The following is a 27248-nucleotide window of genomic DNA, read 5'->3' as shown; positions in this document are numbered from 1 at the left end:
TGGTTCTGGGGCTGCACTCAGGACTGCATAAAAATTTCTCAAAAAAGCCAATTCAGAAGCTGGCAACAGAGGTAGTGGGTGACAGGAAGTTAAGTGTGGCACTGGGTTTTGTGGTTACCTGCAGGCTGGTAGGGGGATCCTAGAATGGGAGTACTTGTTTGAAATCCCAAAGCAGACAGCAGGGAACATCCCTTTAGTGTCCTTTGATGTTTTGTCTCTGTGTCTTTCCTCTCCCTCTCCCCAGTCAAGGTCCTCCTCCCTGCTCAAAGCTGTACTGCTGGGGGATCCCTGGGTGGCTAGGCGGTTTAGCACCTGCCTTCAGCCCAGGGCATGATCCTGGAGACCCAAAATCGAGTCCCACATTGGGCTTCCTGCATGGAGCCTGCTTCTCCCTCTGCCTGTGTCTCTCATGGATAAATGAATAAAATCTTTAAACAAAACAAAACAAAACAAAAACTGTGCTGCTGAGGAGAAATGGGTCCCTGGGCAGAAGAAATACCCCATTTTGAAGCTGTTCCTTTCTATGCTTTAAAACAGGTAGTGGGCAGCCCGGTGGCCCAGCGGTTTAGTGCTGTCTTCAGCCCAGGGTGTGATCCTGGAGACCCGGGATGGAGTCCCCATGTCAGGCTCCCTGCATGGAGCCTGCTTCTCCCTCTGCCTGTGTGTCTGCCTCTCTCTCCCTCTGTGTCTCTCATGAATAAATTAAAAAAAAATCTTTAAATAAATAAATAAAACAGGTAGCTCCAACATGAGAGAAACCTCTAGTTCTTTCTTCTAAATCATTCCATAAATGAGTATCAGTTCAATGTGAGGTATGTGTTAATGACTGTCACACAACATATTTCTTAGTGTTTATTTTAATTCTTTTGGTATATCTAAAAGGTCAGAAAGTGTATATATACATACAGAATTCAAAACAACTTCCTAAAATGGTTTTAGTATTGGCGAGTCACTGTGACATTCTTATTTTGAAAGTTCGAATTGTCAAATATGTCTAAAGTGCATTCTTGCAAGCTAATCTATAGCAGCATTTGTTTTGTTTATAAAACCCTAAGTATTCAGACAAGAGCTGGAAAAGTCACAATAAAAAAGTGTGGTCTATATATATATTTCTTTAATCACCCAAGACAAAACAAAACACTTGTGCGAATTAGTTATTAAGTACACAAGAAATATACAAAACAATAGCATTATAAAAGTTCATATAGCAAGGCATAGAATATAAAAAGTGTGCTGAATCCTAGGTATCTTTGGAACCATTGATCTGCACCAGTGTATAATATATCTGAGGTCTTTGATATTCAACAAAGCTGCAGTTCTGCAAGATGATTCAGAAGACTCCTGGGATGGCTTTGGAGAAATCACCAACACAAATGAAAAGATGGTCGGGTCATGGTTTCTTGCGCCTAAAGTGTGAAAACCAGCATTTAGTATTGACATTCATGTACTCTGATGTCCTAGGAATGCTGTCTTTACAAGGTCTCCTGTTTTATCGTGGGAAAGTTCAAATCTTGAGAAAGCAATTAATGGTTGCTGCATATCCAGTATTAAATTTAAAAAGCAGGATTCTTGCCTTCATCCTACTGCAGTGATTTTCCAACTTGCCTAAGGAATGTGTGTTAAAAATGGACTCACAGACTGAAAAGGTAGATATCTGAAAAGGGGTTTTACTAATGTGGAAAAAGAATGGACCAGACTCTTGGGTGTGCACTTAATAGAAAGAAAAGTGTGATTCCTTCCCCTACCATAAATTCCACCACTCAGTTTTATTTTAGCGAACATTTACCACTATAACGAGACAAGGAGGTATGTTCAGAGACTGAATTACACGAAGCTGACTAAAGCCTCCAGCTTGCCTCCTTACAGGGTGATCTCAGTCTAGCCTTGGAGAGCTTTATGAGCATTAGCAAAGTATGAATAAGCATGGGTATCTTCTTCACCTGTCACCACTCTTACCAAGCCTTCTGAGGTTCTCAGCCCTGCTACTGCAGTCTGCTAGAGGGCCCAGATAGTCTAGGGGGTAAACGGAAACCACGTATGTCCCCTTACAGTGGTGGTAGGGAGAAAGCGTGATAGAAATACCGTAGGAGGGAGGACACACACAGAAAGGCCTAATTAGTCAGGACTTACTTGGGTTGTGCATGATGCTGGTAGCCAGGTCCCAGCTGAGATCCTGCTCTCATTTCCACAGCCACCGAACACTGAGAGGAAAATCACAGGAGAGGAAAAGATCAGTTCCTCTCTGCAGTCTTTAAAACTCAGTTCTGCTCAGATGGGTTCAACCAAGGTGGAATCCCACATTGCTTTCTGGTGCAGCGCAGCCACCAATGTTAAACTACCCGATACCTGCAGTTTATTCGACACGGGCCACAAAGATGGTGAGCTGCAAGGGTCTCTAGAGATCATGAAGGTAATTTCCTTGAGGATGTTAGTGGCCAGGGCCACCCACCCTTCCCATGCTCTTTCCAGAGGAGCTTCTCATCAAGATTAACAGTTCCACAAGGAAGCTGTGCTTCTGTGAAGGTTCCCACCATCATACTAGAGTGATACACTCTGACTTGACTCTCGGGCCCTAACCCACTATACAGAAGACAGGGACCTTGAAGCAGAGAGCTCCAGGAGGAGCAGATCTGAACACAAATGAGTCTCTTGGCAGGTTTGCTGGGAACATGTGAGATCAGACCTCAGCTGCCTCTGAGAGCAGGAAAAGCTGGAGCCAAGGGGTTAAGATAGGTTGCCTCTAATTTTTATGAAGCAGATGAATATTTCACTTTTACCCCTACCCTTGTTTCTACATCAGTCCATTCAGACTCTGTACCATCTGGTGGGGCAGGTGCTGCTGTGGGAGATCTTCGTTTTCGGCTGTGGAGAAAAGGGAAACGATGCAACAATTAGTTTTGTATCAAAGAACAGGAAAAATATTAGGAATAGGGTAATATCACTACACTCCTTCAGATAGTTAATGATACATCTTACAGGATATTATGTTCTACAAGAATGAGCAGCTAAGTAAACTACAGCCCTCTAAAGAGATACATCTGATGATCACTCACCCAGTTGGCGATTCTTGTTTTAACGTCTCAATATCCGTAAACTGAACAGATTGTCCACCACCTCTTGTCTTGAAAACATCACCCTGAAACCAAGAGAAAAGGTCACCATTACACTTTGATATACCCAAATGATAAACATATATTTCATACTGGATCTTAGCCAAAGAGAAGTGATTAATAAACATATATTTCAAACTGAGCTTAAGATTCTACATGAAACAGTAAAGCCCTAATCACAAACCGAGATGGTGCTTCAGACTGCTGGGTATTTACTATTAAAATACTTTAGAAATTCTCTCTCACTAAACAAAAGTCCAATGCAATATAATCAGGAACATTCTTAAATCGCAAAAACCAATATTCCTTTTTGTTCAATCTATAATTTAAAAACTATACCGAGGAACAAGAAATCTACCAGAAATTTCTAAACATTCTAAGGTATACTTTCTTCTGGGTATAACCACTCCCCTCATATTACAGTCTTATTTGTAACTCTCATAATTAAGAACCATCCTCTAAATTAAATCTGAAATGAAAAGCGCTTTTTTTCCCATTTACCTTTTACTTCCCTGATTATTCATTGACTCTTTGATCAGAGGAAAATTTTTCTACAGGCAGGGAAGGGAAAGGGCTCTGGGTAGCTCAGTAATAAGAAATTTTGAGAGGTCACATTTGAATGTGGCCTTTTTATCTGGAGCTGACAAATGGTAGTTCTTTGGGTTTACTCTTAAAGTAGTGGTTAAAACTAACACTACAAGTACATAGATCTGGAGTTCCTCCAACATAGAATCCTGAGAATCTGAGCCTCATTTGGTAGAGAGCAGGTGATTTAGTTTAGCAGATTTACGGCCTGACCAGTTCCTTTAGTTTTCTAACGAACAAACAAAAAGGTTGCATCAACACCCATTTATCTTCGTTGACACTGCCTGTGTGTCATCAAAGGAACAGAAGAGTAAGTGGTTTTTTTGCGATGTTGACTTTCTGTATGTTTTTTTGTCCTGTGTCAATTTGTTTTTACCTTGATTAGTTTAGTTTCAATCTCCCCATCGGAGGCTAGTTCTTGGTGGGTCAGCATGTACTTCTCACACTTAGCTAGTGCCTTTTCATTTGCAACAGATACTGTGATGGCATGAGGGACATGTGGCTGCATGACTGTTTCAGTTTGCACGTTAGAGGCAGGCTTATGATCTACCCATCTGTCTCCTGCAGAGCGAGATCGTCTGTGGCGGAGACGAATTGGTGGTGCGTTCTGATCAGGTTGAAAGAGGAATCAAGAAACAAGCATAACCCAGAATTAATTGAAGGGTATTATTAGAAGTGCAGCAGGTTTGGCTATGTTAGTTGATGACATTATCAAAACAAGTGCAGAGACCTTTTCAAAAGCTACATATATTATTCAGATAATTTAAGTGTTCTCTTTGTATTTAACCACAGAACCAACAAACATCTTTTAATACCAGCTTGTATATTATACATTCTACCAAGGAGCTTCCCCTCTCAACAAAATAATGGAAAAGTTCTGGTTATGCCACCAGGCTTTCCTAAGTAGGTGGTATTCAAGAGACTTCTATATTATATTCTCTATCAAAGCCATTATTTGTGCCTGCTATTGTAAAATCATCTCTTAAGTCAACAACTATGTTAAAAGCTTCAAATAAGGTCAGTAAGAGAGTGAAACATGTCACAGGCCTCTAAACTAAAGAGAAAACACTCCATATTCAAAGACAGTCAATTGATCAATGCTAATGGACTGTATGGTACAATATGCTAAAGAACATTAGGTATAATAAGATGTATAAAGAGAATATAAATGAAGTACTTCTGACTACTTGAGATCTTAAAATCTCAAATAGAACTTCAAACACAATAATGGCTAAAACATACCAATTTTTTTTCCCTCAAACATTTCATAAAGATTCCAAGAATGAAACTAAAAATGTAGTATCAAATCAGCCTCTATCAATCATACAATAAAAAACTAGTTGCTTCCAGTCAACTGTCATATGAATCTGGGAAAGTTAAATTTAGCACATTCAGTCTAAGGCAAAGTATTTCACATACAGGACATAGTTCCAAAGATAACTCATTGCTTCAAACATCTCCTGTTTGTATAACGAAAGCAAATGAAACAGTCTGTCACAGGCCAAGATCCTCCAAACTGGTCACGTATGAAGATCCCAACTTTAACATGCCTGTCTGGAGAACTGAAGCATTTCCCCTATAGAATCAGAATCAACAGTCGAAACGCTAATGTAAGTCATGCTACTACAGAACCTGGAAAATAGAGTTTGCCACAAAAGATGCCCAAGTCTCCAGCAACCAGGAAACTTCCTGTTCTTAAAGTGGCCTAACTGGGGAGCCTTGGTGGCTCTGTCACCTAAGTTTCTGCCTTGGGCTCAGGTCACGATCTCAGAGTCCTGGGATGGAGCCCTACACCAGACTCCCTGCTCAGCGGGGAATCTGCTGCTTCCTCTCCCTCTGCCTCTCCCCGCCCACTCATGTTCTCTCTCACTCTGCTCTTTCATATAAACAAATAATCTTAAAATAACTAAAATGGCCTGATGTTGAACAAGAAAGTCATGCTCTTGTGACCTACCAGTAGCAAAGTTGATAGTTTTCCTGAATACATTTAGCAATACATACATTATGAAGCAAGCTTCAGAAAGAGGATAGTTATTAAAATCTACTGTCATTTATGGAATCAAAGATATAGTTTCTTCCTCACTGAAGTATAAATTCAGTATACCGGACATAATTTTTGGCCAACAAACCTTGATGTGTAGATACTAGCCTAAACTTTGCTGCACTTCTAAAGAGATTTGATTTCAAGTGAGAAGTTAAAGGACCTCTAGTAAATCCTCTTAAATATTTGAGAGCCGAATTAGGTACACCACATTAATGTTAATCAGGCATAAGCAGGCCTTGAATAGTGTTTGGCCTGTAAACTTTCATGAAAAGTCAAGGGGATTTATTAGAGTTGATCAGAAAGACCGGTCACCATAATTTGCTCCCTAAAAAGGTTTCAAGCAAAATCTGCAAAGTAAAGAACTTAGAACTCAGGATCATCTGTTGTCTTCGTAAATACCCTGCAGTTCATCGCTATCTCTTAATAATCAGGAGTGCAGGCCATTGAAATGAAGCTTACCTGTACCCTAAATTACAAGAAAACCTAAAGCAATATAGTATTAATTTGTTAAAAGACAAATTCTAAAAGAGCTATAGTAAGATTTTACTAAATATAGATTCATAATATTAACTTGGTCCATGCGTTCAAAGGAAAAACTTTATCTTAATCCTTAAGAAGAAAATTTAAACATGAATTTCTTTAAACACCCTTGACTGAGGCTGAGCCCTTTTGAGATAAAGGTCTTAACATTAAAAGCAATTTACTAGACATGCAAACCTTCAGTAGTTATAAAACAACAGGCCTGGACTATTCAGAAACAGTCAATGTTAGGAACATCAAAAAAAGTGTGTGGCGGGAATGAGGGACTATTTTATATTAAAAGAGATGGAAGACACATAACCACCTGTAAGGCATTCACTTTGTTGGGATTCTGGATTTAAAGTAGAGGATATTTATTCAATTAGTGTTAACTTTCTTAGGTTTGATAAAGACTGTGTTTATATAGGACAGTGTCCTTGTTAGGGAGGAAGTGTCACAAAGTGTAGGATTCCTTCAAAAGTTCAAGAAAAAAAATAATAACTATATAATTGACAATTGGTACATGTAGTTAAGGGGAAAGGAGGATACTGTACCATTCTTTCAACTTTTTGAGTTTGAAATTTTTCAAAATAAGTTTGAAAAAGCAATTTTAAAAATAAAAGTCCAAAAGCAGCAAAACATTTGAGGAACAAAAAAAAAAGTGCTCTGAGATACTCATTCACAGATCTTGTGGCTGCTCATTAGTTTATGCAAATGAAAAGCACGGATTACTGTGGGACTCGCCCAATTGACCTGTGTTCTCTGGTGGTCCTGCTGTGGCCAGATGTGTTATAGCTTTTTCAGATGAAAAGCTAGACCTCAATTTCAGGCTGATTTTTCAAAGTAAATAAAAGAAAAATTAGACTTTCTTTATACTCTAGTCACCCATCTTTCCATTGAACTCTCTGAATCGAGTCACACACAAAACCCCCCCAAAACAAAACAACCAAACCCCAAGATTAGAATCTATGACTACAGTGCTTTAAGAGAACGCTGGCACTAACCCTGCAGCAATGGTCCTCTTCTAGCTCTACCTCATTTCTGAATGTGGGGACCACCTCCCTGCCTTCCGTCCAGTACATTCCTCGCCTTCTGTCTGACACGACACAAGTTTTACTTTGTCCTGGCTCCTGCTGCCTACGCCTTGCAATAGAGGTGACATTGACAGGTGTGTTGTACGGAGGAATTTTCTGCTCCCATTCCGAAATACAGGAAGCTACAGAAATGCTGCTGCAAGAGTTAGAGCGCCTATGGAGCTGCGGCTGGCTCAGGAGCTGCTGGCCGGTGGGAATCTGAGCAATATAGTTACTAGAAAGCTAAAAAAATGGAAGAGAAATTAGTGAGCAAGAACGAAACACTGAGAGAAACAATTCACTGTTTTTCCTATCATTTTAGTACATGTTAGAATTATTTTACTGAGTCAGTATATATTTTATTCTGAATTTGCATTAAATTTGTGTTTATGCTAAACTTAGGAAAAGTTACATAGATAAGTTGGAGAAATGCACTAAGTAACATAAAACAACAAAGGAGGCATCCTAGAAAGTTACCTAATCTAAATAAATTTCCTCTAGTGCAAGTGACTGCCCAGCCACAAAGTACTTACAGGTACTGGTGACGGAGAGACAGCTCTTTGAGTGACTTTTTCCCGGTCCCGCTCCCGAGAGGGTCTCTCCGGCTTTTCGGCTTTGGGTTCAGTAACAATGGCCTTCAGTTGTTTCAGTTTCTCATCTTTGACCCAGAGTTTATTTTGCATCTCCAGCTGCTTGGCTGCCACCCGGCGCTCCTAGGTTAGCCACAGGGACACACGTCTAATTCAGTCACACCAAACAAGCGAGGGCACCAAACCACCCAGTGGCTTTATTTCCTAAGTACATCCGTCCTCCTGGAGTCAGGCAAGCCTCACTGTACCCGCTCACTTGTCATGTGTTTTAAGGGCAGAGAAAGAAAAAGGAATGGACCAAACGGTTCCTGCCACCGCTGCCACCAAAACCCCAGCCCAGGAGCACAGATTCTGAACACAGAGTAGGAATAAAGCATTGTCCCGAAGGTCAGTGCCGCAGCAGCCCCACTCACACATTCTTTCTCCCACTTCATGGTCGTTTCCGTCACCATGCCCTGCAGCCTGGCTTCCAGTCTGCGTTTGTCAGAAAACTGCCGCTGAAGTTTCTGGTTCTGAGTCTCGAGTTCCTGTTGCAGAGTGCGCTTATCTTCTTCATAGATCGTAGTTGTCTTTTCTAAAATCTCAATCTGGGAAGGCAGACCATTCTGTTGAGGATCTGGCTCGTAAACACCGCATGTAGCTGTGAAATAATCTCTTTCTAGTTTGCTTATGGCAGCAGGCATAATTGTGGAAAGAAAAATCATGGAAAAAGCAATTCCCTTTTATAATTTCATCTGAATTCCTACCTCCATCCCTAGAAGTGAGAACTTCTAAACAAGTTCCTCATGAAAAGATGGAACTTTGACTTCATGTGAAAATGATTTTCCCCCTAAAATTAGACCTGAATTTTGTATTTTAGGCTGTTTTCAGAACAGAGAACACTGCAGTAGTTGAGATGAGCTTCTGTCTAGAATAAATGGGTAACCCCTAAATGATACTCCATAAATAAGAGAGAACAAAACTATCGTCATAAGTCAAAAAGCAGGCTATAACCAGAGCTAAATTCCAGAAAGCCCTCTAGAAACTCACTTGTTTGGTCCAAGAACATTCTCTCCAATTGCTAAAGTCTAACTCAGGAAACTAAGAGTATATTACTCCTCTAATGCTTTTCAGTCACATTTTCTCTCTTCTGGGATGAGGTGGAGATTAGTAAAGGGATTAGTAAAGAGGTAGAGATTAGATTACTGGTGAGAGGCTGAGAAGGTGAACAGCTAAATCAGAGAACAGTGCTAACAGCCACCAGCCAGTGCTACACATCCACTAAACAATGCCAAAACAAACCTTATACTCTAAAGTTTTGTTTTTCTTCTCCAGTCGTTCTATTTCCAATTTCTGTCCTGTGATCACCTTTTCTTTTTCATTTAGTTTTCCTTGAATGTAGTTTTCTTTATTTAAAACAGTACTGTCGAATTCTTGTAACAACGCTTTAAACGTAATAGCTGAAACAAAACATGCAAGCCAAGTTTACTCCAATTCCAAAATAACAAGTGAAATCAACTTTTATTAACCGGTACTTTGTAAAATTGTAGCGATTCGGCAAATCATGAGGGTTAGTCTGTAGCAGAAAACAAGAAGGAAATCCAGCGTTTATCAGATCTACTTGAGATCTTCCTAGAAGCTGCTTTTTACTGAAAAACACAATCTTTAATTTTGCATTATGGCATTGCCTTGTCACCCCTTACAGGTAAGTAGTCTGCTTCAAAACAAATGCAAAAACAATAGTAGATTTAGGATCATTTGGATCCGAATTGAAATCCCTGATACACCAGTTACTTGTTATGTGACCTGGGCAAGTTACTTAATTTTTCTGAACACATTTCCTCCTTTCAAAATGGGTATGTAGATATCACTTATCTCACACCTTTCCTATGAAAATGCAAATGGAACGATGATAAAAATTATAGATCTACTCACATGCACAAGCCTATTCATTGCTCTACATGATTCTCACACATTATCTCATCCCCACCACACCCTCTGAGGTAGGAAGAGTTAAAATGCCCATTTGGCAGATAGGGAGACCAAGAAATGAAAGATGAAGTCATTTATTGGCCCAAAGGCAGTTACTAAAAGTAATTAATATTTATGAAGTGCCTTGCAAAAAAGTAATAAGAACTAAAAGCGAAGTATCTACTAATCCTTGGTAGATTTAAAAAAATCTACCCATCACTGTAGATTTAAAAAAAGGAGAGAGAAAAAAAAAAAAGGAGAGAATACACACCTTACCTGTATCTTCCATTTTACAAGATATGGGAAGGTTCCTTGTCAGTGTAATTGAACAAAGCCTTGAGCACTATCAAGTGCAGAAACAAATAACCCTTTAAGGATCTGCCCCACCCAAGAACTCATTGCAAATTTCTGGAGTTGAAATGATCAAAGACCGCTTTCTGGCTCTTACATTGTTTGTGAAACTCCTCAATCATCATCTGCCGTAAATAGTGTCGTTTCTCTAATGCTTCGATCAGCCTGGGAAGAGTCTGCTCGTCGTTGATGTCCAGAAGTTCACAGGAAGGCAGAGGTGGAAAACTCTGTAAAACCACCTCTGTAACCAGTGGTTCTGTGTTGAATTATAAAGATTACAAGAAGTTACACAGGAGAGAAAGCTTATTTAAACAAGTTTAATACTTGTGATTAGAACCCCAGTTCAATCAGCCAGGTACTTTGAGTTGTCACAATCATACTTCCTTAAAAGTAAGTTATAAAAAAGGAAAAGAGGGGGAAAAGAATTCATTTAGACTTTGGTTCAATATTTTTTTGTTTTGGGCAGCCCAGGTGGCTCAGCGGTTTAGCACTGCCTTCAGCCCAGGGCGTGATTCTGGAGACCCAGGATCGAGTCCCATGTCGGGCTCCCTGCATGGAGCCTGCTTCTCCCTCGCCTCGGCCTGTGTCTCTGTCTCTCTGTTGCTCATGAATGAATAAATATTTTAAAATATATATATTTTTGTTTTGTTTTGCGCTTGTTTCTTGAGTGCAAGGGAAGTAAATAGTTCCCTTATGTGAAATCGACCTTAAGGAGAGAGAGGCTGACAAATGTCAGGTGCACATGATGTAACACCATATCATACCATCTCCAACTGGACCTCCTCGAGCCTGGTTTCTGTATCTTCTTCCAGGCGTTAAACCACATATTGCCTTGTCTACTGGTCTCGCTACTTCAACTTCTTGGGTCACTTCTGCGAATCTCATGACTTGCTAAGATACAAAACACATGGTAGGGTTTTTTTTGTTTGTTTGTTTTTACAAATCGGCATATTTAAGTCTCCTTCAGAAATTCCTAATGAAACAATATAGGTTGGTCATTAGTTCCCTTCTGTAACTAATGGTTCTGTGTGAGTTTTAAAAATATTTAAAATGTCATTCTTCACATCCAAATAGTTGTTTTCTCCTTAGAAACTCTGAGAATTTAAAGGATAAATATATCAAAATTACCAAGCTTTCTTCATAATCTTCAGCCTTTGGGTTCACACACACGATCATACGTACTTTACCTTCCCCATCGAAGTAGTTCTTGAACAGATGGGTTAACTTTGAATCTCGGTACGGAACCATCTGTAAATACATCCAAACCCAAATATGTAAGACAAAACAATGCACACAAACAAGGCTATACAAAGAACGAAAGGCTGTTGCTTACTTTGTTAGTTCCGTACATTTGGTTCTCTCTCAGGACTTCCATACATGTTCTTAGCGTCATTAATGACTGATTGATGTTTCCTAACAGAAAAATATAGACAGAAGATACTTGAAAACAATAAGAGTAGCTAAAATGTAGTCCATCTGCCTATAAAATCCCCACTTCATAGAAATAGTATATAGAAATTACAAATGACAGGTTTTAATGGCTCAATATGAGAAGCTGTCCTCGCATGACCTGGCAGTATTCAGAAGTATTTTATTTTATTTATTTATTTATTTTTAAAGATTTTATTTATTTATTTGAGAGAGTGACAGAGCAAGCATGAACAAGGTGGTGGGGGGATGGGCAGAGGGAGAGGGAGAAGCAGGACTCCCCTCTGAGCAGGCAGCCTGATGCGGGGCTTTATCCCAGGACCCTGGGATCATGACCTGAGCTGAAGGCAGATGCTTAACCACCTGAGCCACCCAGGCGCCCCTCAGAAGTATTTTAATAGCTGTGTTTCAGGAGAAGTTGAGCACCATTCTTCACAGATTCTATCAAAAGGACTGCCCATGGCATGCAACATTATATACTTCATGGCCCATAAAGTTTCTTCCAAACCTTAAATTCTATGAAGAGTATATTAGATGCAGATGTTCATTAGCTTCATTATTAAAATATTATCTCTAAAGCATGACCATTTCAGGCTACAGTTGGCTTCATCAGCACTGAAGTCCCCCCAGCACCTGGAGGGGCTCCTGTTTCTAATAGTCATGTGTCTCCGGATCCAGCTAACTCTGTCCCTTCTAACATCCAAACAAGAATTCCTTTTTTTTTTTTTTTTTTTTAAGATTTTATTATTTCTAAGTAATCTCTACACCCAGTGTAGGGCTTGAACTCACAACCCCCAGGTCAAGAGTCACACACTTCAAGTATCTGCCTTCAGCTTGGGTCATGGTCTCGGGGTCCTGGGTTCAAACTCCACATCCCTGCTAAGTAAGGAATCTGCTTCTCCCTCTCCCTCTGCTCATTACTCAAGTAAATAAAATTTTAAGAATATATACTTTTAAAAACCCATTTCAACCTAATTGGTTTCCTTTATAATCCTATGGTTGTATGTTATTCATTCAGAAATACTCTGTGAAGTGTCTATGGGCTTTACCCTGCAGCCATGGTACAAAGCCCTGCAAGGTTACCCTTTAGCTACCAGAAGGACAGTGGTCCCCCCTGCAGCCTAAGTGAAAGTTACTTGTTTTCTAAAGTTTTTAAGGATGGTGAGCAGAGGAGGCCAGCAGCATTTTCCTAGTCCCCAGCCTGCTACCCTTCCATGTTCCCCTGCAGGCCTGCTCCTGCATCATTTTGGTATCTATGAGGACTACTGTAACAGGTCACCAGAGGGCCCCAACTCCCATAACTCCGGTCAGTGTCTCTCACTTCACCATGGGAGCCACACAGCTATGCCCACACCCCACACCCTTACCACTCAGAACCGCACCACCTCTAGAAACCTGCACCCCAGCCACACTCTCCTCTCCTCCTCCTCATGCTTACACCTTAGTTTTTGTTCCACCTGTTCCACATCCATATTACCACTGCCAGTTCTTTCTGGTTTTACTCCAAAGCATCAGAACCCTCAAGTTTCTACTTTCTTCCACTGAGATAAACCTCTTCCCATCAAGGTGAATCCTTCCTCTTGTGACCTGGGTTCTAGATGCTCTGTCTTATATACAGATACATAATGTTGAGGGTTTTTTGTCATCTCACCTGGCTATCACCTTCTCTTCTCCTTGCCAGGTTCTTTAAATCCATCACCTCAAGCATCTGTTCCTCAAGGCTCTGCCCTCAGCCTGTTCCCATCTATCCCTCCATGAATAATTTCATCTCCTCTGTTGCTTCCATCATAGTGGCAAAACCTCAAGTCAAATCTCTCTTCTTCCACATGTGTGTACATCCAGTGACTAGGCACTTGCACTGCAATATGCTGAACATATCTAACACAAACTCTCTAACTGCCTACACCTGTACCTCATACTGCTTTCTCCTCAACCAAGATCTTGGATCTTCCCCCTCCCCTCCTGCTTCCTCTCCACATCCAAGTGGACTTACTTCCTCACTATCTCTCCCTTTTCTCCCACCCTTGCCTCCAGGGGACATGACTGCTTATCTGAATTACTGCAAAAGGTTCCCAATTCTTTTCATATCTCTAGACCTGCCTTGGTACATTAATTCTCTACATGGGAAAACAATCTTTCTAAAAGACTCATTCTTTATTGGCTTTAGGGGGAGGCTGTATAACAGTAGAAAGACACAAGCTTTGAGAATCCAACCAAACTGGGTTTAAACCCAGGCTCCAGTCTTGGGAAAATTAGGTAACCTCTTCCAACCCATTTCCTCATCTGAAAAATGGGTATGAAACAGCTCTAAAAGGTCAGAATCCAGAAATTAAGCCCATGCCTAGTAAATACTATGATACACACTAGTTCCTTAATAATTGGCAACCACCATTATTCCTTTGGGGCAAAGTTCAGGCTTTTTAATATGACAGAGAAGGCCTTGCCTTGCTCTGGCACCTCAGTTGTCATGGGTCACCAGCCCACACCCTCCCACTTCAGTGACCTTGACTCTGCCATAGTCTAGTTTACAAATGGCTGCCTCCTCTGTCAAGAATGACTTTAACCCTGTCCTTTGTATCCCACTCAATTTAAGTGGGATTAGAATTAAGCTTCACAGATTTCCTCCCTAAACTTCTCCTCACACACATCCCCAGACTGGATGAGTGTTCAAATACTGGCACACAGTAAGTACTCCATAAATGCTATTACGTAAAACATAACATGAATGGTTACACTAATGAAAGATTAAAACAAAAAAACAAAAACAAAAACAAAAACCCACATTTCCTTCCGAGTTGCTTTCTGTTCAAAGATTTTTTCCTACCTCCAGAAGCCAGTTTTCACTAGTATGAATGTTGGAATAACTGTTAAATCACTTAACTTTAAGGATCCAGTACTTTACTGGTAACACATACAATATAACTTGCTTTGTATTTATTTTAATCACTTATTCTCATTCCTCAAGAAGTCATTGTAATATACTGATACCAAACCAGCATAACTCAAGAAACAGCACTGACCACTACACCTAGCCTCTAAATTATCAAAATTGAAGACCATTTTGCTTAACCATCTATCAATCAGCAGATGACTGGCATTACAAGTCTTTGAAAGTAGCAATAGATAAGTGCTTTGCTCACCAGCTTCACGTAATCTGTTCCCTTCTGCTTTTGTTCGGTTAGTTCTTTCACTTCCAGCAAGATCTACCAGGGACAACTGGCTTATAGTGATTTGTTCCTTTTCCTGAAGGGAAGATCGTAATGCAAATGTGAAGTATTACTGGTTTACAAAGTTCTTTAAACAAATTATTGAGTCTTAAGTATCACATTTGCACAATACAAAACAGTAGGGCCAAAGGATACAAGTTTTGGGGGGAGAGTTTGCTAAAAGCATATGCTCAACATACACATGGTAGTGACGGTGACTCGCCCATTGTCTAGTCTTCCACAATGTACTCTAAGCTCCATGAAAGCAGAGACTGCCTCTCAACCAGTGTTCTTATCTCTAGCACAGTACCTTGCACTCAGGATCTGAATCTGTGCATGCTAAGTAGTGTGTCTAGAACAGGCCTATCCTAAATTTTTCCATAACCAGATAGGTAACAATTGTATAATCGAACAATTTCAAAATACTCTGTTTAATAACAAATGAAAAGCAAGAGGTACTGATTTGTTATATTAAATGTGTTTAAAGGACAGCAAGTGTATGTGGAGGTGTGACTTAGTATTTTCTAGCTAAATTTGTGAGTGCTGACTATATAAGCCAGACACTGGCCTCATAAGAACTGTACATTCATTGCCTGCTTTAATCCTCACATTATAAAGAGTTTATCACAGGTCAGACAGCTAGCAAATTAATAGGACTAAGAATTCAAGTCCTGCTGGTCTTCAGTACCCTGCCATACCATGTCCTCAGGCCATGTGGAAACCTTCATGATAAGGGTCAAATGGGATTATACTTTAATAGCTTAAAGCTTTTAAATGATTCCTATTCAGGATCAAATGCTTTTACTAATTGATGTAAGCCTTAGAGTGTGACAGGCCCAGCAGTAAAGGATGATCAGCAAATGGGAGGCCTACTGGCCTATCAGCCAAGGGAAGAACAATTTAGAATTGTTATCTCCTAAACTGTACCTACCCTGGAAAGTTAACCGCTGACATTTTAAAACCATTAAATGAATTCCCACATACAAAATGAGTCTTCAGAGATAAAATAATGACTCATACATACTTATTTTATCTCCTCTATTCAAGAGATTATAAAGATTTGTAAACCTTTTTCACAGGTTCTCAGATTCAATAGCCAGTTTCCCAAAACCACACTCTATAATGGAATAGTTTTTAAATGTGATGAAGTCATCACCCACATATAATAATTCTAAAACAGTCTTCATTGCAGTCAAACTTCCCTGATTTACTCTAGTTCCAAATACTAATAAGGTTCAGTTAAAACAAGAAAAACACCACACACTACTAATTTACCTGTAAGACATTGTCTCCATCTGCATCCAGGGGAGCCTGAACTAATTTAATGTTGAACACGCTATGGGAACGGCTGGACTCACGATTCAAATGTGTGTTAGCAATACGTCTCTTTTTCTGGCCTGTGATGACAGAGACATCATTGATCACACCTGAACTCAGTCATTACAGTATACATGCTTTCTACTAAAAAGTACTGCCATCAGATTATAGTAGCAACTCTCAGGATTATATTTCAGATTTTCCTAATTTTAGCTCAGTTTCTAACCTCTCCAGAAAACTTCAAAAGCCTCCTCAGTGGATTTCACTTCTACTTCTGTACATCCTGCAACGTACATGTTATGGTTCTTGTCTTCACGAAGCAATTTAGATTGTGGTGGTCTGTGAGAAAGAAAAAGACAGCAGTCTAAATAATGAGATCCTAATTATCTCTGTTTAAGACTACGACTAAAATGCCAGGCCACATGATATCAATTTGTACAGTGGGAATAAGCCTAGCCAAAAGCTCCAAAAAACAGTAAACATGGGTAAGTAAGTAGAAGAGTATATAGTCAGGATTAGTTACACAACAGGGTCACAGGAATCTATGTTGTTTTAGAAGCTTTGCTCTAATTTGTTCTAATAAAGCACACAACACTTACTAAACACAGAGATCAAAACATTATAGCAACATCACATGCACAGGTTAAACATCAAAATCTAGCATTTCCCTAATTTTAAGGGATCAACAGAGAGAGCTGGTTCTGACATCAGAGTCAGCTGGTTCTGACATCAGAGTCAGCAAAAGAGAAATTCAGGAAGAGTTTGGTATATACCAGGAATGGCAATCTTTTTAAAGTGGCTGGTCAAGTTCTGATCTGCACAGTAGGGTAAGGATGGAAAGGGTGCCGCCTGTTCGGCCTCCGCGTCATGAACGGTGGGAGAAGAAATGTGTACCAGCCACCATCCCTCAGTATATGCCCAGGCGGCAGGGAGGGAGGGGCCTAGAGGAAGCAGCCAGCCCAGGGCCAATGAAAAACCACATACATGCAAACATGCCACAGATGCCAACCACTAGTATAACTGCACCCTTCTCCTTAAGAAAAAAGTCAACATCCTCACATACACAAAATCTGTGTTCCTCATGGGCGTGCTGCAACTGTTCCACCTACCAAAGGAATAAGGGGTAAGTTACTGTTTCTACAGCAGCCAGGCTCAGTCCAGAGTAGTGAGAGTCACAGTGAGTCCGCTCTTTAAAAACCCTCTACTTGTAATATTTCTTCATCATATTTAAAAATACTTTGAAGTTAACCCAGCTCAAAAAAGCAGGTTAAACACCGCCCTAACCAATTAAATCTGAATTCAGTGCCAAACATGCACCCAGTGAGTTCATTCAAGGAGTTATCAGAAAGGTTACAAAGGCATGCAGGGCATGTTTGTCAGTCTTCTTTTTGTAAACGAAAACCAAGATAGGCTTCTATGAAAATAATCTAAAATAATTTAGAACAAACCAAACAGAAATGTAGCGCATGAACAAAAAATGAAACAGATTGGCAACAATGAATGACATCACAAAAGTTGAAGAAGCTGGTTATACAGAACTGATACCCTGAAACAGATGGGAAAGTAAGGAATCTATCAAATGCTTAATGTAATTTATTAAACCACTTCTCAGTCTAATGGTTTTCTAAATATCCAGCTGTTTCACCAATAATGTTGAGTTAGTTTTCATATTATTATGTTCTGAGGGGCCCTAACAAAGCACTGAAGATAACCATTTCACTTAGCAACAAAACCATCAACTCAAGAACAAGACAGTAATGTGAAATGAGACTCCAGAGTCTGCTCTGGCACAAATGTGGATTGTGATGCCAAGCTGTAATTGCTTGCTCTTCAGTCTGAACCAGCCAAGACCCAAGTAGATCTAAGGAGTTGTCTTTGAACTCTGGCAGAATGAGGATACAGATGTCACTTCATATTAATCAGTGATGAAAAGGTCTGTATTAGTTGTACAGACAACAGCTTTGGGCTCTGTTCTGTAGAGATCTCCAACTGCAGATGGTTAATGTGGCTACCAGCTCCCAACACTAAGCGTAAGGTTCTTGAAAGGTAACCCACACGCATAGCCCCAAGGCCAAGAGTTCTCAAGGGTAATGTCGAAAATGAATATTCAGGTCTCTCTGCTCCTTAGATGCCTCAACCCACTAGTTCCCGAATATAGCTGCATACCTGGTTAAGAATAAAATTATGCGTTGAACACGAAATGCATGATATACAAGTTATATTTCACTATGCAAACAAAAGTAAGCATTATCACCATTTATTACTGAGAAAGCTAAGGCTCCCTGAGGTAACGTGGCTTCCCCCACGGTTAAAAAGCTAAGATGGGACTCTCTTCACTACTTACTTAGGCTTTATGGGATCAAATGGCACCTCTTCCAATAGATCATATATGTAATTATTATATATTTCAATATAAGAGACAAATACACCATAGACACTGTCTTCATCAACCTCTTCTGCTTTGCAAAATTCTTGTACATTTATCATATCTGCAAACTCTGGGTCTATTTGTCGTCTGAAAAAAGAAAAAAGCCAAAAAGTATGCTCTTATACGTTGAGTCAGTATCAAAAGTTAACTGATCCCAAAGGGAAACTAAAAGATAGAAATTAAATGGCCTGTCAGTGCACAAAGCCATCTGTTTGTACTCATGGTCAGCCAACAGTACCCTCCCATGTCCTCCAGATACACAGCACTGGCTTTTATATCCTCTCCACCCAGACTGACACCTTCTCTGAATAGTAATTCAAGGACTGTGTGCTCAAAACCAAAGAGAACATCTGAGCAAATAAACTTAGGAACATTCTTGGGACACCTGGGTGGCTCAGCAGTTGAGCGCTCATGGTGTGATCCCTGCATCGGGCTCCTTGCAGGGAGCCTGCTTCTCCCTCTGCCTGTTTTTCTGCCTCTATCTCTATGTCTCTCATGAATAAATAAATAAAATCTTAAAAAAAAAAAAAAAATCCTTCAATTTTGATCTCACTAAAGTCAACTGTCAGACCAACTCTCCTTCATGTTCATCATTCCCTATGCCTGAAGACACCACCACACAGGGCTCCCCTTGGGCCAGTGTCACATACAGATGTGAATACTCACTTGCTAGAGGGGGTCTTTGGATTGGGCATGGCTTCTCTTTTCTGCCGTTCTAACAAGGCATCAACTTCACACTGTATATCCATGCTATTCCTGTCATTAGACTTAAAAACCTGAAGTGGGGGTAAAAATCAGACCAAGATTTTTGTAGATTTTGACTTAAATAGCAAGAAACACATTTAAGAAATGAGAAACATTTAATATTTCAGGTTTCAAAATGTATCCAGTTTATTGTTTTCCTTTAACACTACTGTATTTACAGGTATCTTGGTCCCTTTGTCCTCGAGATAAATAGTCACAACACAAAAAAATTATACTTACATATCGTTTAGCTTGAAATGACCCTATACTGTTAAAGATCATGTCCAAACAGCGAGGAAGCAGACCTCCTTCCCCTGGAGAACCAGTCATGGTATGAGTTTTTCCACTTCCTGTCACACCATAGGTAAAAAGGAGACCTACAATGGAGCAAGTCACATGGAATATATATTAAAAGTCATGCTTGGTTATACCTTAAAAGTCCTCCACTTTTAATATTTACTCATTGAATTAAAAAAACTCTTAAAATTAACCACCTCAAAAAAGCAGACTTTAGGGGCACCTGGGTGGGTCAGTTGGTTAAGCATCTGACTCTTTATCTCAGGGTAGTGAGTTCAAGCCCCGAATTGGACTCCACACCCAAGGTGAAGCCTACTTAAAAATTTAAAATTTTAAAAAGCAGGTTTTATACCACCCTAACAAATTAAACCTGAATTCAAGACCAAACATAACCAAATATATAAGTATCAAAAAAGCTTTATCAGAGGGGGATAAAAAAGAAAATGTAACAAAAACTCCAATAAATCATACCATTTTTGCCATGAATGAGGTCATCTACCAAGGGATTAGCCACAACATCAAAAAGCTCCTTCTGGGTGGTATGAATCCCAAATACTTGTTTAAATGAATACTGAGTCTGTGAAGAAGGAAAAAATAAAAAGCATATGAATGGGCTTTCCCTCTATCCAAGCTAGAAATATATCTGTTTAAATGTATTCAGATGTTTCTTCATGAACATTTAAAATCTAGACACACAGAAAACATAAAGTCTTTGAACTTGGAACCCTTAAAAAAGTCATGACATGACTCAGTTATATCCCTTATAAAGAGAATGTGGGGGCAGCCCAGGTGGCTCAGTGGTTTAGCGTCGCCTTCAGCCCAGGGCGTGATCCTGGAGACCCAGGATCAAGTCCCACATCGGGCTCCCTGCATGGAGCCTGCTTCACCTTCTCTCTCTCTTTCATGAATAAATAAATAAAATCTTAAATTAAAAAAAAAAAAAAAGAAATGAACTATAATCTCATTTGAATTCTTCTATGAAAGAAATGTTAATTGTGACCTTTAAAAAAAACCAATACTTCAATTATCAAATTTCTATCAAAATATGAGTATTATAAAGTTATAACCATATTACCTAAAATATTACCAAACTCCTACTTGGAAAATTAGTTTGGGGGCTGGGGTATATAAATATATTTTCATGTAAATTGAATTGTCCTAATTGTACAGGGGCTGGAGTTCTGTTATTTCTGTTTTTGTTCTTTTTCTGTTTTCTTGTATTGGAGAAATACTGCAAGTGTTTCTGTGATCTTCCTGAATTTCACAGTTTTTACTTCACAAATGTCAGTGGTGAGCATTCACTAGAATCTATTACGGACTATAGCCTTTGTCAAGCAGCACCCCTCTTTCCTATGTTAAATACACTTGTCCTTAAATTCAGCCTGTACAGATAGGACTATCATGACCCTTATGTTTTTAAAATTAGCAGTCTCCAAAAGGAAACAAGTATAGATCAGTACTCAAATACACAATACAACAGGTGACTCTCAGCATGGAGCATGTGCCAAGCACTGCCTTAGCTTGGCAGTGAATCATTTAACTCTGACCTGTGATTAGATACTGCTAATTACCATGCTCATTTTAAAACTTGTTAAAGATCACACACCTACTTCAGCTAGGCTAACTCTCATTTCTTGGAAGGTTTTGTTGCAATCCTGTAAAAATAGCAGTAGAGTTCACAAGAATAAGGAATCTTAGGATGGAAAGGATACACAAAAAATAGTGCTGACAGCTCAGCCAGATGACCTCCAAGTCCTTGTGAACAAAGCCCTCCTTTCCAGTAAAGAAAACTGAGCCCAAGGGGAGGCACTTGCCCAAGCCTGCAGTGCTGACTGGTGTCACAGCCACTTCCAGTGCAGCTCTGCCTCCTGTCACAAGGCAGTGAGAAAGAACTGTTAATCCCCACCAAGCTTTCTGTCTACTTTACATACTTGAAATTAATCTAACAGAGAAGTGAAGTTCTTCACAGCAAGTCAGTTCTCAGTTATTTGACATCTTTGAAGGCCCACTCCTCATGAAGCTGTCCCAGAATGTTCATCCTTCGTCCACTGAATATTCACTGAACGGGGAACAGGACAGAGAAGGCACACATCCCCCTGAAGCTTACACTATAGCAGGGGAGAGAGAAAATAAAACTCTTGATGTGCTAAGTGCTATCAAGGAAGCACATAAAGGGCAGACTGGGACAGAAGCGGGGAAGGGTGCCACTTCTGATAAGGTGGTCTGGACATTCTCTCTGAGGAGGAGATGTTTAAGCTGAAATCCACAAATGAGGAGCCATTCATGCTAAGAGCCAAAAGAAAGAAAAAGTCCATGCCAAGAGGACCGCACTGAAACAGGATTTGGGCTTATCCAAGGAACTCAGGACTGGATGACTAGGACGAGTTGACAGTAGAGAAATAGAGCAAATTAAGCAGGATTTTGCTCACTTAACGACTATGCCTTGAAAATTTTAAACAGGAAAAGGGTCAGATCAGATTTATACTTTATTTATTTATTTATTAAGATTTATTTCTTTATTTATTCAGAGACAGAGAGAGAGGCAGAGACACAGGCAGAGGGAGAAGCAGGCTCCATGCAGGGAGCCTGATGTGGGACTCGATCCCAGGTCTCCAGGATCACAGCCCAGGCTGCAGGCAGCGCTAAACCGCTATGCCACCGGGGCTGCCCAGATTTATACTTTAAAAGCTCTCTTTGGTGGCTTTGTGGAAAATGGATTGGAGAATAAGATTCAGAGTGGAAACAGGCAGTCCAGTTATATTTCAAAGTATGGTCAGCAAATCAGTGCCCCTCTGAGAACTGGTTTGTTTCCTGTCTAGGAGGAGAGAATTAAAGAAATTGAAGTTTAGAAACTTTTCTAGCCATTTGACATGGCTGCAACATCCCAGCATGTGATCAACAGGCTCGTCTCATTGAACAGATTACAAAATCACTTCTCCATGGTCTAATTCAGATGGCAAAGCTGCACAAAAGTATCCAATCACAATGCACTGAAAAATTTAAAAAGCTGTTCCTCCACCACAGATCATTTGAGAAGCACTAGTCTTGGTGATTAACAGCAGGGCTAAGACAGGGACAAGGGCTGTGAAGATAGAAACAGAAGGACAGTTTCACATTGGAGCAGAACTTACAGAATGTACTGGTCAATGGGATACAAGCAGGAGACGCACGGTACTACCATTTATTGAGAGGAAATGAGGAAATGATTTAGAGGGGGAAAAAAATCAAGAGTTCTTGTGGACACATAAAATTTGAGATGCTTACATGACATGCAAACAGTGGATGTTCCAGCTTAGAGCAGACATAAGGTTTAGGCTGGAGATTAAAATTTAAAAAAAAAAACAAAACAAAACAAAAAAAAAACCTCCAGAACTATAAGCAACATTTAAAGCCATGGGAAAGGGTAGAGAAAAGAGCCCTAGGTGTAGCCAACCCCAGCACTGAGAGGTTAGAAAAGGAAGAAGAACCTGAAGAGGGTGGCCAGTTACAGCTGAGAACATAGAGACCTGGATGGGGAGACGGAAGAGGGCTTCAGGAAGGATGGTCCTGCTGACAAATGGATTATGACAAGAGGTGTCCATCCAATGTGAGCAATCCAGAGGCCACTGTGGGCTTCTGACAGTCTCACAGGAGCAGGGTGCATGAGGGTGAAAGGCAGCTCAACAGAGAGACAACAGCCTGAATCCATGCTTCCTTCTGCACTCCCATAGTCCAGCTCTTTCAGCACACTGATTTATTTTATCTATATAAAGGTTACCCTTTTCTATCTGGTGCCCCCAACTCAGCTGAAAGCCCCATAAAGGCAAGGATTGTGTCCTACTCGTTTTTGAAAATCTCCTTCTGCCCTGCAGCTTTAGTGCAATGTTTGAACTGAACTAAACTCACTTTGCTCAAGATTTTATTAAACAACACTTCAAAGGAGGTCAAAACAAATACAAAACGCCTATTGCTATTTTAATCTGCACATGAAATTGTGTGTGTGTCTGTATGTATAGCGACCTAGCACAATCATTCAAGATCCCAAACCTATGCTCTAAAAAACAATAAATATCCAGTACAAGAAACTGCCTCATATAAGCAATCCCCTAACTCAAAGAATACCAAACATAAGCCTATCCACACTTTATATATAGAGGTTAGAGGGAAGTAAACAAATTTTTCAAAAAAAAGTAGAAATGTGAATTGTGTTAAATGTTAAAAAAAAAATGGAAAAGCCATTTCAGGAGAGAACATCTCAAGTAAAAACAGCTTGGTTCCAATGGGAATTACCTCCTTATAATCTCCATTTCGGTTGAGCCTGTAACCCTCAGGAGTATGAAGCTGAACGGTTGTATTATTGATCACTTCTATGCAGCACTCTTGATCAGGAAGGCTCAGTGGGCGCACCCTACAGTACACCTGAAATTACAGGAATGTGCTTCCAGAATGAAGGTTGACTACTTTGCATTTAAGCTTCTCATTCACTCATCCAACATTTGGTCTCTCAGCATAAGAGATTTATATGAACTTAGAGCTATGAAAACCAAAACTTGCTACCAGACATTGTCAGCTATAAACAGATCTATCAGGTATGAGGAGCTTTAAATACACTTACAATGAAAATAAATTTGGATGACAAAAGCATCAAATCACTATTATACTGGCACAAATTGAGTAAATTTATATTACCACTAATATAAAAATCTCTAAAATTGATAACATATCACACAATGAGAATTATCTGAAAAGCTGTTAGAATTTGTTGATATTGGATATCAAATAAAACTTGACAGCTTAACACTATATACCAACAAATGTAACATATATACAAATAAGTATAATATACAAATGAGTAAGCACATCATCTGAAACACATCTTCTTAATCAGTGATAGGGTCGAGGAAGAACTATTCAGCTGAAAATGCAAAGCATCAGTTTCCCCCCACCTAGAACAAGAGACACATTCTGGTGCCAGTGAAGGAGAGAGAAAAATATCCCAGGGCAAAACAACCTTCTTTTATTTGCCATTTGTCTTTAAAAGAAAGTCCCAAAGCCTGAAACTCATGAAGTACATGCAGTTATGATGAGTTACTAGACTGAATTAAGCTGTTCTACACCAGTGTCTTTACGGAGCATACCATCAGTCACTATTTAAAAGCCCCAAAGATGGGAGAGGATGCTCATCCAAGCAGAAATTTCCCTGCCTTCCAAGAGAGTAGAAGAATTCTCCGGGACAGCTGAAGAATATCTTTCATTATCTAACTTTTCAAGTTATAGTTAGTTATAGGAGTTATGCAACTGACATACCCAAACACTTCATTTTACTAATGAATCCTATATAGAAACAAAACTTTAAAGCTGGGACCAGACTTACCCATTTAACTAATGTTCTCTGACTCTGCTTCCACAGCTCCATCCCTTCCAAGCATACACAGAAGACAGAAGAGGACAGAAGAAAACACACACACACACACACAAATTCACAGGGAGACCTTACCCCCACTGGGTCTTTAAGACTTGTTTGGGATCCTTTCTTCACTAGAAGTTTCCTGGGCGTCTTAGTCCTCCTGGTCACAGGTTAAAAAAAAAAAAAAAATCAGTTCAAAATAACATACAAAAACCTCACCTATAATTCAGAGACAGTCTTCCTTGGGTTTATAAAGTTATCCCTGAGCAGTTCTAAAACATGACACCCCAAATAACGTTAAAAATAAGCTGCATTAGAAGAATGTTTGTGGGGGAAAAAAAAAAGAATGTATGTGGCTCACCTAATGCAAAAGTACGGCAAATTGGGTTCAGGAGACGTCTTCGGTACTAGATAATTTTCTATATTTAAACTAGCTTGCATATTTTCTTGGACGACAATTTTACAGAAGCACTACAGATTCGAAAAATCCATAGATAACTGAGACCTGGTTTATCCTCAAGACCTACAGGCACACCAGCGCACACACTGCCCCAACATCCATCGCTAAGGCAGGCTGACAGGTGATCAACTTCACGAAATGATTAAAAAAAAAAAAAGAAATCCATTCTTTCAGCAAGATGTACATCTACACATTCAAGGAACAAATTATCGGAGTTCTCTAAGCCATCATCCTTTGTCCTCGAACACAACTGGGTCTTCCCACTGCCATTTCTTGCCCTCTTACAATCAGAAGCTATTTTGGGGCTTCATCAATCAGGCTGTCGGCTTTCCTCCACACCGCCAGCCCCGACGGTTAAGAAATCAATAGTGCAGATGAACATTTAACAGTAAAATTAAGCGCCGCAGAGACTGCATAGAAAATCAAATATTTTCACGACACGTTTCGAGACGAAACAAGCAAGCCAATTAGCGTTTCCAATACAAAATATTATAGTGGGTCTCCTAAACTCAATATATATATACATATGCACATACACATATATATGTATATATACATATCCCATATATATACATATTTACATATATATGCATATACATATCCCATATATACATATATGTATTATACATAAGCTCGATATATATAAACTCAATATATATACACATACACATATATATGTATATATACATACATATCCCCTATATATACACATATACATATATGCATATACATATCCCATATATGCATATACGTATATATACATATATAATACATATATATACTCTATATAAACTCAATATATACACATACATACATGTACATATATTATACATATGTAAACTCAATATATATGTACACATACACATACATGTATATATACATACATATCCCATATATACATATGTGTATATATACATATTATACATAAACTCAATATATATAAACTCAGTATGTATATATACACATACACATATATAGACACATACATATCCCATATATATACATATACACATATATGCATATATATATCCCATATATACATATACATATATACATAAATAATACATATATACTCTATATAAACTCAATATATATACACATACATATATACATGTATATTATACATAAACTCAATATATATACATACACATATATGTATATATACATATCCCATATATATACATATATATACATGTATACATATACGTGTGTGTATATATATGTGTGTGTGTGTATATATATAATATATATATATATGTGTATATATATATATTTTTTTTTTAAGCTAGAAGGTCTTTACTCGGGCCCCTAGGATAACCAGCTGCTCTGCCGCAGCGGGCGCTGCTTCCCGGGCGCTGGGCTGCGGCCTGCGGCCTGCGAGCCTGCGGGGCGGGGCTGTCACGCGGCCCGGCGCCCGGCGCGCTCCCGGGGCTCGGCCTGCCTCGACCTGGAGGGCGCCAGGGCCCCCCGCGCCCCCGCCCCCGCCCCCGCGCCCGCACCTCCGCGGCGCCCCCGTCGCGGGGCCCCACCCGGCACAGAGCCCCCGGGGAGGGGCCGCCGCGGCCCGGACGCCGCGCCCACGCGGGGGGCTCCCCCTCCGGGGCCGGCGGCCGGTGCAGACCGAGGGGACGCGGCCGGTACTCACGCTGGCTTCATGGCGGCGGGCGCCGGGCTCTGCGGGGCGGCGGGGCGGCGGCGGCGGGGCGGCGGGGCGGCGGACCGCGGGAAGCGGGACCCGGCGGCCCAGGCGCGGCGCTCCG

The 27248-nt window shown here is 40.0% G+C and overlaps 1 protein-coding gene across 11 annotated transcripts; it reads right to left on the bottom strand.

Annotated features, from left to right (window-relative positions):
• Positions 1–839: 839 nt before the first annotated feature.
• On the bottom strand, positions 840–27186 carry KIF23 (kinesin family member 23). 11 transcript variants are annotated; one of them, XM_035708625.2, is made up of 24 exons: positions 27134–27186; positions 25119–25188; positions 23912–24040; positions 20114–20219; positions 19586–19722; positions 19268–19377; positions 18518–18688; positions 17237–17278; positions 16400–16512; positions 16132–16253; positions 14791–14893; positions 11556–11635; positions 11351–11470; positions 10987–11113; positions 10320–10478; positions 9203–9360; positions 8335–8508; positions 7865–8044; positions 7263–7574; positions 4072–4302; positions 3054–3136; positions 2778–2862; positions 2131–2201; positions 840–1406 (listed from the first exon to the last, which is right to left on the bottom strand). In XM_035708625.2, exons 1-24 carry the CDS (start codon positions 27142–27144, stop codon positions 1391–1393), a joined length of 2910 nt encoding a protein of 969 aa, XP_035564518.1. In that variant the 5' UTR covers positions 27145–27186; the 3' UTR covers positions 840–1390. The 11 variants fall into 11 exon arrangements, with proteins under 11 accessions (XP_035564518.1, XP_048959974.1, XP_048959975.1 ...); XM_049104017.1 differs by lacking the exon at positions 27134–27186 and adding an exon at positions 25390–25484; XM_049104018.1 differs by lacking the exon at positions 27134–27186 and adding an exon at positions 25390–25484 and having other exon boundaries at positions 2784–2862.
• Between the last annotated feature and the right edge of the window lie 62 nt (positions 27187–27248).

Source organism: Canis lupus, chromosome 30 (genome assembly GCF_003254725.2).
Source record: "Canis lupus dingo isolate Sandy chromosome 30, ASM325472v2, whole genome shotgun sequence".
In the NCBI taxonomy this organism is placed as follows: domain Eukaryota; kingdom Metazoa; phylum Chordata; class Mammalia; order Carnivora; family Canidae; genus Canis; species Canis lupus.
Note: the sequence above shows the minus strand (reverse complement) of the source record. Positions and strands in the feature narration are given on the sequence as shown.

Excerpts from the sequence above, each read along its gene's own strand:
- KIF23 (XM_049104017.1), bottom strand. The coding sequence starts at position 25,469 with ATGCAAGCTAGTTTAAATATAGAAAATTATCTAGTACCGAAGACGTCT. Across the intron at positions 25,189-25,389 it reads TTGCCGTACTTTTGCATTAG|GAGGACTAAGACGCCCAGGA; the intron begins GTGAGCCACATA and ends ACCTGTGACCAG. Across the intron at positions 20,220-23,911 it reads GAAATGGAGATTATAAGGAG|ACTCAGTATTCATTTAAACA; the intron begins GTAATTCCCATT and ends CCTTCTTCACAG.